Source organism: Schistocerca americana, chromosome 8 (genome assembly GCF_021461395.2).
Source record: "Schistocerca americana isolate TAMUIC-IGC-003095 chromosome 8, iqSchAmer2.1, whole genome shotgun sequence".
Classification (NCBI taxonomy): Eukaryota; Metazoa; Arthropoda; class Insecta; order Orthoptera; family Acrididae; genus Schistocerca; species Schistocerca americana.
In genome coordinates, this window is record NC_060126.1 from 134,195,030 (window position 1) to 134,213,650 (window position 18,621).

The 18,621-nt window shown below is 33.0% G+C and overlaps 1 protein-coding gene across 1 annotated transcript in view; it reads right to left on the reverse strand.

Moving 5' to 3' along the window:
- Nucleotides 1-1,105: 1,105 nt before the first annotated feature.
- LOC124544796 (protein still life, isoforms C/SIF type 2-like) overlaps nt 1,106-18,621 on the reverse strand; it is a 600,560-nt gene continuing 583,044 nt past the window's right edge. The window contains exon 19 of the mRNA XM_047123478.1: nt 1,106-7,246. Coding sequence (XP_046979434.1) covers nt 7,020-7,246 — 227 coding nt within the window. The 3' untranslated portion in view covers nt 1,106-7,019. The remainder of the gene's footprint in view (nt 7,247-18,621) is intronic.

Sequence of the window (18,621 nt, forward strand, 5' to 3'; positions counted from 1 at the left end):
AATACTTGTGCAAGACTGAAGAATGGGGTGTATTAGTTTTCTACATGCAGTGTCCTTTACAGATGAACCACACTTTTCTATAATTCCTCCAATAAACTGAAGTCGACATTCACCTTTGCAGATGCAATCCTTACATGCTGGTTCCATTTCATATTGCTTTGCAGCTTTGCAGTGTTATGTGTGGATATTTAACTGATGTGACTGTTTCAAGTAGCATCCTACTGATGCTGTGTTTGAACATTATGGGATTGTTTTTCCTAGTCAGTATCACACCAGCTAGAAATTTCATCTAAGTCACCTTGTACCCTTCTGCCGTCACTCAATGACAACACCTATCTATATATCACTACCTCATCAGCAAACAGCTGCAGATTGCTGCTCACTCTGTCCATCAGATCATTTACACACATGGAGAATAACAGCAGTCCTATCATATTTCTCGGGGGGACTGGTCTGCAATGAACACTCACTGCTGAGGGCAATGTACTGGGTTCTATTACATAAGAAGTCTTCAAACCACACGCTTATCTGTGGACGTATCCTGTATGCTTGTACCTTCAATAACAGTCTGCAGTGGAGCATTGCATCAAGCATTTTTCAGAAATCTAGGAATATGGAATTTGCCTATTGCTCTTCATCTGTGGTTCATAGGATATTGAATGAGAAAAGGGCATGTCGAGTTTTACATGAACAATGCCTTTTGATACATCTTGGTGATGTCTTCCTGAGCATCCACTCATGAACAATACAATTATCCATTCTGAATACCTGGTCACATAGCATAGCACAGCAAGACAGTTACTCTATATTTGTTTCAATTCTGCTAACTTAAAGGATATTTTGTTTGTGTATGTTTCTGTTTCTTCCAGCAACATACTTTCTTTTCTCCTTTTCCCAACACTTCTGAAGGCAAATTTATGCTGAAAATGGTCAAGACAGAGTGTTTATTTATTATTGTTTATCTCATTGTGTTACACAGCATAGGTTTATCTTTTTTTATCTTCCATTCACTCCACCCTCACTTTCAGACTGAAACTCAATGTAAAACTTTTTATGAAAACCAAGGGATTCCACATGGAAATGCAATATAGACCAAACACACACATTCAATTATAATTTATTTTAAAGCTTTACATATACTATGTACAAGGCATCTGTTTTTCGCTTTCCTTCTTCCAGTATAACTACAATGATGTGGAAATGTAGAATTTTCCAATAATGTGTATTTCTTCCACATGTTTCTCACTCATTTTTGATTGAATTGTCACAAACAATAACAAATTAAAATTTTTGTGATGCCATCATTATCTAACTCCTTAAAGTAAACTGTTATCATCCTCTCTCTCTCTCTCTCTCTCTCTCTCTCTCTCTCTCTCTCTCTCTCACACACACACACACACACAAACTCACAATTTGGATATAAAGACCATCAGCTATTCACCTTTACTAATCAATCTCAAAACACATTAAAATTTGAATTTTTCATTCATTATTTTCTTAAAATACATTTTTGGGAATCAAACAGAAATAGAAGATAGATTTCTTATTGCTCCAAAAACACAAACTGATGAAACAAATAATAATAAATGTGACGCTTTACTTGTGCAACAGGAAAGAATGTATAAAATTATATGAAAAATACTGCTTTACTGAGTTTGGTTCAGTAACACAATAATTTATGTTTCATTTATTATGGCACCACAAAAAGCAAAACTAACTGACAACATTGTGTTGCATGAGAATTTTGAATAAGAAGTTCTGATGTTCTGGTTATCATCTCTCAACCTGATTCATCACTTTAGATTACACAACTGTAGAATTAGTGGAAAACTATCACAGAAATTGAAGTTTAAAAAATAGCAATGTTATTCATGGAAACAAACGACTGTTTTGGAATAAAGATAAAAATTTGAATGCACAGAAATAAAAAGTTAAACTGTATGAATGCAAGAGTTGCAATTAAAAATATGCAATTTAAATTTCAGTGGTTACAGCTAATTAAGGAATCACCACACAGTAATCAAAGCTTGCTTGATAAAAAACTGTATGTTTGATTAAACACATACTTCACTCATGAGAGTATCAGGAATGAATGAGTGAATTAATTAATTAATCATCTTTTATCTGGACTCTCAGGCAACATAATGATTGTCAAAGAGTAGAAATTAACCACAGTACTTCAATATTGTGTTTACAGATTATGAGATTAGCTAAGAGGTATCTTAAAATATCGCAAAAAGATACTAGCTTCTGAGCAAAGTGTCTGAAGTTCCAGTAATTCTGACTTCACTCATTATAGTTCATAAAATAATTTTCACAAAGGCTGATTCTTATTAATGTTAACTTATATTTAATTGAAGCTCTCAATTTCTTTAAATATTCGGAAATAACAAGATAACCTTCAATTCTATTTTGTTAATTATGCAAAGACAAAAATTCTCTGTTTTAATTGAATTAAAATATTCATACAGCTAGTATGACAGATTGCATAATTTACAACACATGTCAGTTAAATCTTGAATAATTATATTTTAATATAACAAGTAAAGAGAGGAGCTATGGGCATGTAGTTTATAATGTTTGTATCAAAATGATGTGCATATAATGTCAGTGTGATCAGTTAATTATTTCTTTATACAAATCCAGATCATTTAATCATTTTCTTGCTGACACTGTTGTCATGAAAAACTAGAAATAAAATCTTTTTTTTAACTGCACAAACAGCATAAGGATGAATGTCAACTCATTTGTACTGCATTGTATTACACCCACGTGTTACTTCCCTATTCATTTACTAATTGCACACAAATAAAAATAATAGCCAAATTTTGAGAAATAATATATTGAGCATTGTACAACATTTTTAAAGTGTGTTTTTTCTTTTCAAAGAGATTTAACAAATGCACAAATTACTTTACCGAGGCAGGAAAAATGAAAGAAAAAACTACTCATGGGCATTGTGGGAATATATAATGACATTGATCGTTACTCTCGTCAGTATAACTAAAGTGAAATTAATGGTACAACTCAGTAATTCAACAATATTATGAGCACTGAAACTTAAATTTATGTTACCACTGGTTCAAGACGTGTGCGCAATGTTGTCTCTTGTAATTGTTGCAGAAAACTGTCAGAATTCAGAAATACGTCCTGAAGAGCATTGATTATTTCTCTGACATGAAGATGATGTTTCAGGGCACATCCTTTCTGGCATAAAACATTTTGCACACATTAAGCAAATTTTGTTGAAAGTGAGAAGGTGTATTGTCCATAGTGTTCCTTAATGTTGGAGTATTTTTGATCGCATTTTTTATGACATAAGCCTTTTACAGAGAGGTAAATAGTACTGGAGTGCCAAATTCTTGAGATGAAGGATGAACCACATAAAGTTAAAAAAACTGGCACTTTATAAATCTTTTTTTGTGCAACAGATATATGGCAAATGCTTACTATGAGCAATATTTTTCAGAAACACTTTTGTCAGCAGATCTGCTATAAAAACAAACCCTGATGCTTCTTTATACATAAGTTGTAATATGTACTAGTCACATGATATATTTCCTACATTCTTGAACAAGTGATAATACTGCGTGACACAAAAACAACTAATTTGAAATCAAAGTAACATGAATCTGCAAAAGGTGGTTGATATTGTTACATTTAATAATATAATGTAATTAATGAATATGTTTATAAATCAAACACACAAAACAGAAAATGCAAAACTTTCAAGCTCACTGTAAATCTGTAAAACAATTCATAATAAAAAGATGTAAGTGAAACACTTCGACTGATTCACAGAATACAATATTTTCTTCATTATGACATTATCGCATCATTTTTTTCTTCTCTTCTGGTGTTTCTGAGCATTGAATTACTTTTCTGAGTGAACAACATATGTCTTAAATGATTATGGCTTTCGCACTTGTAATGTATGAAATGATTTTATGAGATGCTTTACACTATTTACAAAATTATGAAATATGGATTTTGTGTGCTAATTATTAATTCAGTAAGAAAGGAACTGGGTAGGACAAAGGACAGGAATCCAAATTTACAGCATATTATAGTAAAGCTAAATGTAATACTCAGGATATTACAGTTCTTTGCCTTTCACTAAATTACAGGAAAAAATACCATTCCAAATTTGAGCTAGATATACTTTGTGGTAATTCAACAGGTGCTTGATGCACACAATTTTATGTAGGCCCTATCATGCATAGTGCAAGACACTAACAAATTGTCCTGCACAGATCATTGTCATGTTAAGTGCTACATACTTCAGACTTGATTTAAATTAAATTTACCCTTCTTATTTGGTAACAATCCTAAAAATTAAACTACTCCTTCTGTAACATACTTACGAATAATCTTTAAAAATCCAAGATTTAACAATACATACATCTCCTGGATTTGATTTCAGAATAATATTTGTTAATGATTGTTAATCAGTAACAGTCAACATTTATGGCATCTTTTTTAAGATTTGTCCATTTGCCAAATTTTATATTTCCTTAAAAAGAAAGACTTATTTTGTGTATGCTACTGCTTTCCATATATTTCTGTATCACAAATATATGAAGGATATTATCACTGCCAACAGTATTTTACAGGAAATGGACTCTCACATCACATACAAAATAGATACTACCTCTTGATTTTCTGCACCTGTTTATCTTCTATTTGCTGATTTTGTAAATTCCTTTTTAAAACAGCCGTCTCTCACATAAATTCCGTGGGACTAAGGGGTAAGAAATATAAAGAAGTTGAGTGGAAGAAAAAAATTAAGGGTTGAGTAATATGCTGGCTCTAAATTCTCAATTAATCAATAGTGTTAAGTTTCTCTTCAGTTTTGTAATTACTGAGTACAAAATGTGCTTACATCGGTTTCAATGTAAGCATCGAAATGGGAGCTACAGGAATACTGTTGCGGAATGAAACTGAATTAAATATTAACAGTGGATGACAGTGACAATATGATTTTATGCTCTTGAAAGTGATAGTCTTAAGTCCATGCTCTTACATGGAGAGATGTGAATAGACATCACATATTTAAGCTCCCAGTGTTGTATATAACAGTCTTTGTTAGTGTGTAATGATATGATTATGACTCCACATTACTTACATAGCAAATTTTACTGTACAGATTTGTACAACCTGAACGAAACTTTTGAAAAGTGAAATATTATGAGTATATATTTATTATACTATGATCTTTATTTATACATATACCATACTATTAAACTTTGGTTTATCTTTAACAGGAATTTCTTTCCACTGAATAGAAAAAATTCTTCTAATCAAGGGCTTCAATGCTCAACAGTGGGCTTCTGGTATTTTAATGTGTTAGACCATTAGTAAATGATGATAAGTTTTCTATAATAGTGTCTGTTATGTATAATTGTGCAATTACATTTATTTATATTTTCATTAAGTTCTCAATTCACACCCCTCTAAGGCTTAGGTACTGACAGAGTATAAAATTATATTGCAATTGTTCCTATTATTATTTTGAATTAATCCCTGGTTTCATACATATTATTCAATATAGTATCTTTCTTACCAAGACTGACATCCCATATTTAAAGCTCTACATTCTCCAGGTTTTAGCCACAAGGCTTGTTTGAGAAAGTCATCTTATAAAATCTCATATTCACATAAGAATTTTAACATTTTGTTGTGCTAAGCTCCCTTCATTCTGCTAACAAAAATATTAATCCATTTAGCAACTGATTCACATGTTTGTTGCACATTTAGATTATGGAAACAAAATAAATTTGAGTATTCTGTGTCAAAACAAAAAATACAGGTCTAAATTCAATAAATTATCATTGTTTTCCCTGATAACAGTTATAACTAATATCAACAATACATCCCAAATTATGAACAAATTTGGCACATTACACTTCTTAAAAGCAAGTAAGTTATCTTCAATAAATAAATTTTATGCATAATTTAGCACACATCTATCTGCAAATTCCTACACAAGAAATCATCCAAGAACACATTCAGTTTCTTCTGGTCAACACAACCTAACATACTTTCTATTCCTTAAATAATTAATAAAACTGGTGATATTTCATACTTAATCTCTGACTTATTAGTGAAATATAATCTATGAAATGCAACTGAGAAAATAGCATAACATATAAATAATTCCACATTTCAGATTGATGTGTGTGTGTAAAAAATTATTTTACATGTGATGATAAATTTCCAATACATTGCTTCACAAATAAAATCACTTTTTCACTAAAGAATGATAAGTCTTTTTTGCTGTGGGATTTTTGTCTTAAATGTACATTAGAGTAATTCTAAATAAACAGACTCAAGAAAACATATTGAACCAGGTTGTTGGTGAACCAATAATTCACTTATCAGTAAGTAGCAGCTGCTACAAATCAACAATGCAATAAATCATCGAAACAGAGCTTCCCAGTGGAATGTTCTAGATAAAGAATTAGTTTTACACATTTGAGCAGTTACAATCAAACCTTTTTTTATGTGCGTTACCTGATAGGCCAAGTGTGGTTTGAAAATAGTATATTTTTCAGTGCGCTCGCAATGGCTGTAATGCTCTAGCATTACTTATCTTAGCAGATATTTTATGGTTTACAATCTTAATAATTTTACTCCAAAACATGATGGTTTTGCACTTCCGTAGTTTATCTAATATGCCAAACGCTCCCAGAGACAAAAAAGTCTATTAAAACTGATGGTCACATTATTTTTAATGAATCATTCAGCTTCTTTCATAACAACCTTTATTACTGAACTATTCAAAGATTTATATTTAAATTTTGTATGATTTCAGCAATGGTATCCTGCTCCCTGTATCTTTGGATCAGAATAATTTCACATTATCTAACAGAATCAACAAATGATTAATGTTTGAGCAGCCTCATGTCCTCTGTCTATGCTGAATGATTCATTGGAAGTGCATGCAAATTATTAAGATATGCTGAGCCATTTGACTGATGTTAATACTGCAATTTACCTATGCGAGCGCTCGACTTTCTTCATGGCTGCTGTGCACTGGTTGAAGATGTTGATGACGCATTTTCATGTGTGCTGCTTTGGCCTTCTGCTTTGCGAGTTGGAGTTGGGTAATCAAACACTAAGCAACGTTCTCTGTCCCTAGCTGTATTATCTGAACAGGAAGAGGTAGAGGAGGATTTACCCTTTCGAGGAAGTGTGGTTGCTTCACCTAGGCCTACCATGTCTCTTGGTTTCCACACGGGTGATCCTACAATGAGAAAGTCAACCAGTAAGAGATTGGTTTAAATGGAAGTACTGGTTATATTGTCACATAAATGATACCATTTGAAAATTATACAGCTTTTCATGGCATTATTTACCCTTGATATTGTCTGTCTCCTTCTGAAATTAATTCTTATACAATGATGTTCTATCTCTGAATATATCTTACTATGTCTTTGAAAATTACTTAAATATACATATTTTATGCCAAACATATTGGTATATTTGGAACTTTTAAACAAGAACAGCAACTCATTTTCAAATTACCCCCTCAATAATATATATGTATGTGTACATTTGGTTTTGATTTATTGGTGCTTAACCAACTGTAAATTTATTTAACATTGTAAGAATTTTTTTTTATCTTAAGCAAGGATTCAGTTAACCTTGAAAAGTTCAAAGATAAAGAACCTGAATTACATACTTATTTACTTAGATACATAATAAATGCTAGCCATGTGTGTTTCTATTTCCTTTGCATATTTGATGGTGACTGGGAGTGCAATCTTTAATCAATGTAAAATTTAGAAACCATCAGTTTCATGTGGATGGTTTTATACAAATGATATTTATAAGTCAAGGAGCTTAATGGATAATATTTTAATAACAATGCTGATGATTAAATTATAAACCATTTTGAACGGGCCACGATTATGGAAAAACAGCAAGGATGTATGTTACCAAGTTCCATACACTATCTTTATAAGAGACTGTCAGGAATCATATCAAAGAGTAGATAAAGTTGAAAAACTGCAGAACTTTTATTAGGTATCATATGTCACAATAATCTCTTCTGACAGACATTCTCTGACAGTGAATGATGATATATTTCACTTATCCAGCTCCTTATTTAAACACAATTTAAACCAAAATCTTTTGGTTAACTTTCAGCTTTATTTGCTTATTCATTTTAATATATAGTCATTCTTCTTTAAAGAAACAAAATTTTGAGGGTTTTAGTGATTTAAGAACTCTGTAGTGAACATCACTGTTTTAAGATTGTTGAAAACCAACAGACATTAAATAGTTAAAATGAAAAATAGGATACATTCTATAAGCTTCTCAGGAGGAAGAAAATAATCATGAATATTTCTTCACCATCAAAATAACACAGGAAGTATCTACACCTCAGTGCCAACACAAAAACAAAAAATTCAAAGTAAAATTTTATAACATGTGTGATGTGTTATAATTTTAGTAAATTACAGGTAAACTGACTTTTTGCGTGAAGGATAGTTTGTTTCCAATAAGATCTTTTACTGTCATTTTATCAAAAAACATTTAAGTAGTCATGAAAGAGCAAATCTCATATGATTAAACTTTAGTTACAACTTTTAGCCATGCTTACTCTTTAAGAGGGCTGCAGGTTAATAATTACCAGAATTGATCTTCTGATAATTAAGTTCTTAAAAGAAATTATCATCACGATTAAAAACTGTAAATGGAATTATTGTTTTGGTGGCAGTGGAAAACATAATTGGGTAACAAAACCACATAATATAAGGATGCCGATTTATCAGATGATGTAAAACTTATTACATTTAGAATAAAAGGACAGTTTACATAAAAGATGCTATGAAAATATAAATGCTTTGGATCTTAGAAGAAGAAATTCGAAACTCCGGCCTCTCAATACATGCATATGCATCCTCATAACTTTGTATAACGGCCCAGGAAGCAATTATTTAACAAAAATATTGCAATATGTCTTCTGTATATATATATCTGGTAAAATCCACACTAATCACTGCAACACAGGCTGTACTTTCCAACAAAGACATGTAGCCAGGCTTGGAGAAACACAATAATGACCACCGAATTCCTTACACCTTATAGCTCAATTGAGCATCACTCAAAACATACATATAGCAGTAGCAGTCTACACTCTCTGAGGAACAGCCAATGTTTGCTTGGCAATGTATCATTTCTTTTAATAATGTAATTTTCTGTTTTATATTACTGATACTGTTTATATCTAATAACTTTGTGTTCTGCATATATTGCCTTTATTTCTTTATATTACAATACAGTTACTAAACAAAGAACCATTTTATGTATTTTCTTCTACACTTTCTCAGGCAAGATGAAATTTCTTGCTGCATACTTACTATCACATTGTTGGCCAGAGTGAGATTTTGCCTATTATTGAGAAAAAATAGTTCTTCATTTTTCCTGTTTTCCATAATTTTTTATTTTTAGTTTTATTTAAATTTATGTTCTTTGTATACAGATGATATTTTATTTCCAAGTAATATGGATAATAATGGGCTCTTACACTTTAAAATGGAAGTTTCAGTCTTATATATATATATATATATATGTTGTATCAGGAGGAATAATAAAACTGTTACATATAAAAGGCAGAGTGTATGTGTGTCATCCGGGATCTCCTCCCAAACTACTGGATTGATTTCAACCAATTTTGGCACAGAGCCAGCAAGCCTCACGATTATCAGCAGCCTCCCACCTCCGATAAGAGGGGCAACATGGGAAAAAAACGTGTTTTTTCCAGCTACTGGCATATAGGCTGCCCTGCCCAAAGGCATGTTGTATGGGAACAGTATCAGCCTGTCAAATCAACCTGTTTTGCAGGTGCACGGTTGACTTATTGGAGCCCAATATGTTGGCTGCCCGTGAGGGGCATGTTGTGTTGGAATAGCATTGGCCTGTTTTATCGACCTGCTTCATATGATGGCCTGTAGATCAGGAGCTTAAAATGATTTTCAGGCCTGTGATGTACTGCCTGCCCTGCAAGACAGGCATGTCGTGGGAGTAGTATCGGCCTGCTATATTGACTCATATTGCTGGGCTACATGTGCCGATCAGCATGACTAGGAACAGTGTGAAATGGACAGAGGAGGGGATGGAAGTAAGAGGGGGAGGAGGAATTGGACAAAGAGAGAAGGAAGGGGAGATACATGAAGGTGGAGGGTATAGAAGTGGAAGGCAGAGATGGAAAGAGAGAGGAGGAGGAGGATATGGTCAGAGGGAAGGAGAAAGCAGAGATGGAAAGAGAGAGGGGGAGGAAGATTGTCAGAGGGAGGGGAGGAAGATATGGATGTGGTCAGAGGGAGGGGGAGGAGGGGATGGACAACAAGAGGGGGAGGAGCAGATAGAAAGGTAGAGGTGGTAAGGTGAGATGGATGGACAAAGGAGGAAGAGGGGTAGAAGGGGAAGGATTTGTATTGAACACTTACGCAGACAAAGCCACAAGGAAAAGGCTAGTAGTAAATATTTTAGGAGCTGGTAGAACAGACTAGTTCAAATAAAACATCCCATATAAGATGTGGCCAATTTTTTTTTAAGGGATACAATTGTACACACAGGTAAAATTTCGTTTCATGCATTCATACTCCAGTTGTTTTGAATTTATTCAGCAACTGTCTTTTTAATTTATTTACTTATTTCAGAGTTCAGGCTGTAAAATTGTGACTGAGTTTACATAACAGAATTTTTCAACTGTGATTGTGATTGTCATTTGTTAGCCACTTGTATTGTATTGTTAAAGCATGCCACATGTATTCACAAATGCATATTGATATGGTATTTGTGTATGAGTTTGTAGTGCACATAGTGCTGCTGCTGCTTGTAGAAAACATAGTAGATGATTTCCTAACTGTAACATACCATATTTAATTATTTGTCTTTGATGAACACATTCTGTAAGTCTTTGTTTGGATTACATTCTAGCAAATAAGATATTTCATTCTAAACAATAAAAAATGGGACATGTTATATGGAACATTTTATTTGAATAAGCCTATAATACTATCTTGTAAAAAATTTACTGTTCCTCCTTAAACAATTGATATGTTGTAATTTCTGTGTGATACTTTCTTTTATCATTAGAATAGTTTGGAACTGGACAAAAGATAAGAAACACTTTAGTGAAAAAATTAGTGACAAGAGGTTATGATAAGAAATAAATAACTTTTCAGTTAAGTGGAAGACTAAACATGGGAAACAACTCTACATAATAATTTTTAAATTTCAACATGTATTACATAGTAAGGAAATCATGCACATAACAGAGGCACCAGCAATACCTCCTCACTAACAGATGGGGTAATTGTTTTAGCAGTTCCAGAAATTACTGTTTGTGTCATACGGAGATAAGTAAAGTAATGATATGTCTGAAAGAAATGTATAGACCTGTTTGTTTATCTTTCAAAAGTTCTTGATTTTAAAAGTGAATAAGCACTTAAAATCCTCACACTGGTGTCACACTACTTCACCAACTTTTTTCTTATCAGACATACAATGAATACTACACACATTCACATAGAGAAAGATAATATAGTATCTAAATTTAAAAAGATCATCGCTTTTGGAAGGAAAAGAAAAAAAAAAGGAATGAGAATATTTATTTCTTCAAATTTTCTTTTCTCCTTTCTTCTCCCGAGCATGCTTTGATACGCAATGTGCATCTTAATATATGAGGTAGTACATTGTTGGTGAAAACTGACTATTAATTTCACATAAAATACAGAAGACAACACCTTTATATTCGGGAGAGTAAGAACACGTGCTTTGTTTTCTATTAAGTGTACAAACAAAATGCATATGGAGTACATGAAACTGCCATTTAGGTTTGAGCAAACTTGAAATTTATGTACAAAAATATTTCATGCAGGATACCTTGAATATTAGTAGCTGTAATAGTAGTAGTAAGAACGGTAATAATAATTACAGTAACAGAACAGGAACATGTCAGAAGTATACAAAGAAATCATAAATGGACATTCCCACTGAGATTGCCAACAGATGAACAATCCATACTTACCACACAAAAGAAGAAATACCAGTACGGTGGACAACTACACTACACAGTCATTAATTACAGCTGCAGAACTAAAGCTCATTTACATGATAACTGAAAAGGACTATTAAAAGAACAAACAGGAGGGAGCATGTCTAAAGGGATGAGCCAGAATACCCCCAACAATAGCTTAGGACCGTGCAATCAAATGCAGGAAATGATGTAATACCTTTTGAAGAAATTAAAATATTTATGGTTATGAACATTTTAATGGCAACAGTTGTATGTGAAATAAAAGAAAAACTTGAAAGACCGATAAGAAGATAGATGCTCAAAGAATGCAGCACAAGGCAAACCAAAATGATTTTTTTTACAGTTTAGTGTGTGTGTGTGTGGGGGGGGGGGGGGGGGGGGGGGGGCGAGACATGAAATTGAAATATAAGAGAAAAAGAGGAAAGACTGAGCAATACAAAATATGTTAACATGGAAGTTTTGTAACACAAAAATTATATTATATGCAAACAGGACAAAAAGGACACGAGATTGACAGAATATGCTGAGGAAAGGGTGTCAGACAACTAAAGGATTGACCTTGAATAATAACCATTTGCAGAATGCATTTTACCAGCAGACAGATACTGGCAGCATACAATTTTGTATTGGTCTATGACGTATGTACACAGCAAAGGGCATTGTATATGAAACATAAAAGCCAATTGTTGAGTTTAAATCTCTGACACAGTTTATGGTGCCATGAAAATTTGATTACCATTCCCATAGACAAAAAAGGATAGGGGAATGTCTAGGCTGGAATATCAACAATTATGGAAAGGGTAGATTGCTACTCACTGTAAAGATAACATGTTAAGTTGCAGGCAGGCACAATGAAAAGATTGTTACATATTAAGCTTTCAGCCAGGCCATCACCAGAAAAGAAAAACACGCACACATTCACACAAGCAAACATATTTCATGCACATGTGACTGCTATCTCTGGCTGGCCTGAGCAACTGTGTGCATGTAAGGTGTTCTTGCTTGTGTGAAAGTGTGTGTATTTTTTCTGTTCTGATGAAGGCTTTGGCCAAAGCTTAATGTGTAACAATTTTTTTGTTGTGCCTCTCTGTAACTCAACCTGTCATCTTTAGGGTGAGTAGCAGTCTATCATTTCCATAATTTTTGATATTCCCAGAGACAATACGGTCTTTGTGGATTCTAAGCAATGTGTTGAGAGTTAACTATTGTTCTATGTTTTGTTTTTATCTTAGTAATATCATGATAATTTCCCCTTAATCAGTCAGTTGATCTTGTTAAGTACATTGTATGTGAATGTATTGTATTAATGCATAAGCCTTCAAACATTATGGAATGGTTACTTTTCACTAATGTCAGAATCTTTCAAAACAATGGGTACCTGTTGATGGCCCAATAAGCCAAAAAATGATTGATCATGAACATATATTAGAGGAATGAGCTTTTGGTGAGAGAAGAATTCATCAAAATTATTATACCCAGGCAAAATTTTTGTTGTATTTTTAAGATATGTAAAAGGACATTTACATGAAAAATGATTATAAGTAAATTTAATGTGAAATGAGATTCAGTTCAGGTACACTTTAATATTTATCCTTTTAAATGAGAAAGAAAAAATTTCCATAGTCTGTGACACCTGTGAAATAAAAAGTCTAGAAAATTTAGATAGTTTAAAAGAAAACCCGTGTATTTGAAAACAAAATATAAACATATATAGTATTACTTTTGTCAGGGAACTATACCATTATGGTATTAATTATTGTACGAACTTGTTAATGAGAGTATAATATTTTTATAGAAAATATATTTTTTTCTTTCTGTTGAACTGAAACAGGGAAAAAATAAACACCTATTGATTTGGCTTTAGACTCTTCAGTTAACTTTTCAGGTGGTACTAAAAACTATAGAAATGGTAGGTGTATGAGACAAAACAGTAAGATAAACTAAATGAAATTCAACCAGAAATCAAACTACAATGTAACAGCCTTGTGGAGTGTTAAAATATTTTGACATCAGTAATATGCATGATATTAATGCTATAGTAACTACATTTAAACAAGTAGAATTGGAGACAAATTGTTGTGAGCGTAGTAAGGAGTTCAGATGTGAGTACCAAAGTTTGAGGAGAACAGAAAAGGGGGAGGGCTTGAGGGGGGAGGGCGTGGTATTGAACTCTACAGCAGAACTGCAGAGAGTGGAGTATCTGCGGAATCTGAAATGATAACCTAAGGTTAATAAAGTAAATGATGTGAGAAAAACACTTTTTGAATCTTCCTAGCATAGCAAATCTTTTTATCACAGAACTCAAAAATTGATCTGAAAAAACTATGAAACTGCGAGGGAGAACTGCTGGTCAGGGGGTAAAAGATTTAGTAGTGCTGACAGACACAAATGAAAGAACGTGACACTACCAGTTCTGCAAGCTAAAACAGTATCTATAAGCAGTATGAAATTTTGTTGGTCTCCTGAAGGCAAGTAATGGACAAAAATTCTGTTTCAGAACTTCAAAAATGGATCTTTTGTTTTCATAAAGAAAGTTCTTTGATATGTAGATGTGTCATAACCCAAATGAAAACCCTACCATATCTTCCAGTTCATGTCTCCTGAGGAAAATGCACTAGAAAGAAATTAATGCTGGTATTGATTAGAAAAAACCTTAATTGATACGAATAATAACTTAGACTCTTCTGCCAATTACATTGTATGCTCCAGGATGTGTATTGGGAGTCACTAAGCTTGTTCTCACAGCTTTTTGATTCCTTTCATTGTTCTGCAACACTTATCTTTCAGACGCTGGAAATGTATTCTTTTCTGTTTCTCTGTATAGTTTTGGCTAATGTTATAGGACTTTAACAAAACATGTAATGAAAATATCCCATTAGCACACTTTTGCCCTGAAGTCGAATATTAAAAGTCTAAATTTAAATGTCCCAGTTAAACTCATAAAGCTTGGAATCATCCTTCCATTGCATATACTTCTCTACACCCTCACATTTGTGTAGAGGATCATCTTCAGTTTCAGAAGAAGGAAGTTTACAGTTTGGTCAGAGCTGACCACCTGTCCTATCCTCATAAAAAACACTTCCATATTCTGTATACATTTGTACATTTTGATATAAAAACAAAGATGAGGTGACTTACCGAATAAAAGCGCTGGCAGGTCGATAGACACACAAACAAACACAAACATACACACAAAATTCAAGCTTTCGCAACAAACTGTTGCCTCATCAGGAAAGAGGGAAGGAGAGGGGAAGACGAAAGGAAGTGGGTTTTAAGGGAGAGGGTAAGGAGTCATTCCAATCCCGGGAGCGGAAAGACTTACCTTAGGGGGAAAAAAGGACAGGTATACACTCGCACACACGCACATATCCATCCACACATACAGACGTGTGGATGGATATGTGCGTGTGTGCGAGTGTATACCTGTCCTTTTTTCCCCCTAAGGTAAGTCTTTCCGCTCCCGGGATTGGAATGACTCCTTACCCTCTCCCTTAAAACCCACTTCCTTTCGTCTTCCCCTCTCCTTCCCTCTTTCCTGATGAGGCAACAGTTTGTTGCGAAAGCTTGAATTTTGTGTGTATGTTTGTGTTTGTTTGTGTGTCTATCGACCTGCCAGCGCTTTTGTTCGGTAAGTCACCTCATCTTTGTTTTTATATATAATTTTTCCCACGTGGAATGTTTCCTTCCATTACTTTGTACATTTTGAGATATATATTTTCAAGTTTTGCCTCTGGAATATATATAATATAAAAAAACTACACACACAAGACAACATAAATCCCACAGGTATTTAACTGTAATTAATTCCTGGATTCAGTGTGATGTCAGATGAGTAGTATAAATTGATGTGAAATTTGGAATACAAATGACTGTACAATGATTTGCTTTTAGTCCTGCAACACAAGATACCCATTTAATGCTTCAGTCTAAATATGTTGATTAAAAGCAGATTCAAAATTACTCACAAATGTTATCAGGTCATATCAGAAACAACAAATAAATACAAAAATGCAGGACTGCAAGAAATTCAGTGTGGTGGTAAAATAGATCTAAAGAAAACTGAAGCAACAGCTCAAAAGTTTTGATCACTGACTATACTATGATCATGTAAAGTAGACTCAGTGCAGATGAAGAGCAGCAGCAAATTGAAAGAAACAAATATTGACAATGAAGCCACACACTAAATATCCAAAAAAAGGCATCCTTTCAGAATGCTTAAATGTTAAACTTGTTGACTTAAGAAGAATGGAATTCTAGATGATGAGCATACTGTAATGTATTTATGAGATTATGGCAGTAAACTTGAAACTTGCTTTTGGACAAAATTACCTGCCACTGAAACAATTATCCATTTAAAATAGTTTTTCATTTTAATATGTTATTTTTCTTAAAGAAACAAAGCAAACCTTCACTTTTAGAACAGTGATGACAGCAAATGAAACAATATCAAACTTTAAAAGCTTACACACCTTTTCTTTGTGAAGCTCCTATATGCGTAATACATCCAGCAGGACATTTACTTCCCTACACTTGTTTTAAGCCAGGTTAATTTCAATAATTGTGTACAGTTTTGTATGTAACTGGATGCAATTTATAAAACATGAACTATTTTTCATAACTGGAACAATGTATGCATCATAACATGAACCTTTTTATGAAAGGCGGCGAAATGCAGATAATTTGACATTCAGCGTGCAGCTCTTTGACTTCCACTCTACAGCTGTACATGCTAATGTACTCCCACTTTTTTACCTACATGTTTCGTTTTACAATAAGTATGAGAAATTAAATAAGCTGTGTCTATTGAACCATCTGTGAAACAAGCAACAAATATGATTTTATTAAACATCTTATGAAACATACTTCCTTTAACAGTTTGAACTATAACTCTTAAAGTAAATGATCTAGAGCTCTGTTACCTACACAAACAGATTATGCAAAGAGAGACATTTCAGCTAATCAGTGTCTATGAGCAATGTCTTTGCAGAATGAAGACATAAACTTGCAGAGAGCTTAGCGCAGGCTATGCTATCAACTCCAAATATTAAAAATAAGAATTTATCCTGATAAAACAACATTCTTATTGTTAAATGCCTTCACAATTTTATATCTGCTTGTATTGCTATTAAATGCTAAATCTGGCTTACTAGTTTGTTTTTCATGCATAACAATACAAGAAGTACATAGTAGCCTAAGATTTAAAGACTTTATGAAAGCTTCAAATATAACCTCGCCAGAGCAAATTAGATTTTCCTGTCATTAATTTTTGAAGTAAGCCAGAGACATTTATCAACAACACTGTGTATACTGTACAACAGTTCATATTATTTAGAATTTTATGTACATTTTTACTATGAACTGTAAGTGAAATGTGTATATCTTAAATAAGCGCATCTAAGTATCATACATTTAATTAAGCATGCGTATTGTACATTTTAACATGAAACTTTCCTGATTCTTTATACGAAGCAGTAGCAATTGATACGGAAAAATTTCCACAAAATCACATAAACAACAGACAAATATGCACTACCACATGTGGCATTATATAATAACTCCTAAGCAGTTTTTAAGCTTGAAGAATTCTTCAGTGCCTTTTCCATACAGTTATCTGAAATGAACTTCACACTGATAAACCTGGCATATATTGTGACATCTAAAATTGGCATTTTTTGAGTGAGAAAAGGTATATTCTTTTGAAACTAAGACAGAGATGGATTTTTTTAATGGTTACAAACCGAGATGAAAACATGGAAAATACTGTGTGGTACTGTTCCTCTGTAGCTAAGCTGTCTAAAGAATCTTTCATGTAAACCCAAAAATTTAATTGCTGAAGCACGTGATCTGTGTGACAAAGTTTTCACTCTTCCCTCCAACACTGTAACATTTTTATCCCATGAAGACTTAGTGCAACTGCTTGACAGACCAAAAAAGCACTCCAAATTCAAAATCCATGAAAAATTCCATGATATTAATTTCCGATCAAATAGTTATTCATATGACAGATGGACAAAATAGAACTTTGCTAAAGATTGCGACCTCAGTAGCTTAAATTCTTTAGAAGAGTCTTTTGTTATTGAATAATTATGGTAAATATGCAGAAAACTAGGTACTGAATTACAAAGTGCTGTGGTTATGATCTGATACACAGATAAATTTAAGCAATAGTGACCACACTCAGAAGGCTTCTTATATTTTGTCTTTTTAAAATTGAGGAAAGTATTTGCAAAGTAGTCTCACTGCATACTGACTCGAGTTTTGTTATTATTTGTTAGGGGGAGTGAGGTATAAGTAAAACATTGTACCCAAATACAGTGTATAAAAATTAAATGCTGAAAATATATTACAGATGCTGTTTATAGTGACAATAAAACATACTGAGTTTGATGTTACTACCAACATAAAATGATTTGTGTGTCTAAGAAGTCATAGATACAATTAGAGACATTTGGTTTGGTTAAATAAATACCATGAAATAAGGAATAAGAATAATTCGTCCTGAATGATCTGCCAGATTTCACAAACATAAAGAAAAAGGCACTTAGTGTAATGAATTTTTATTGATAATT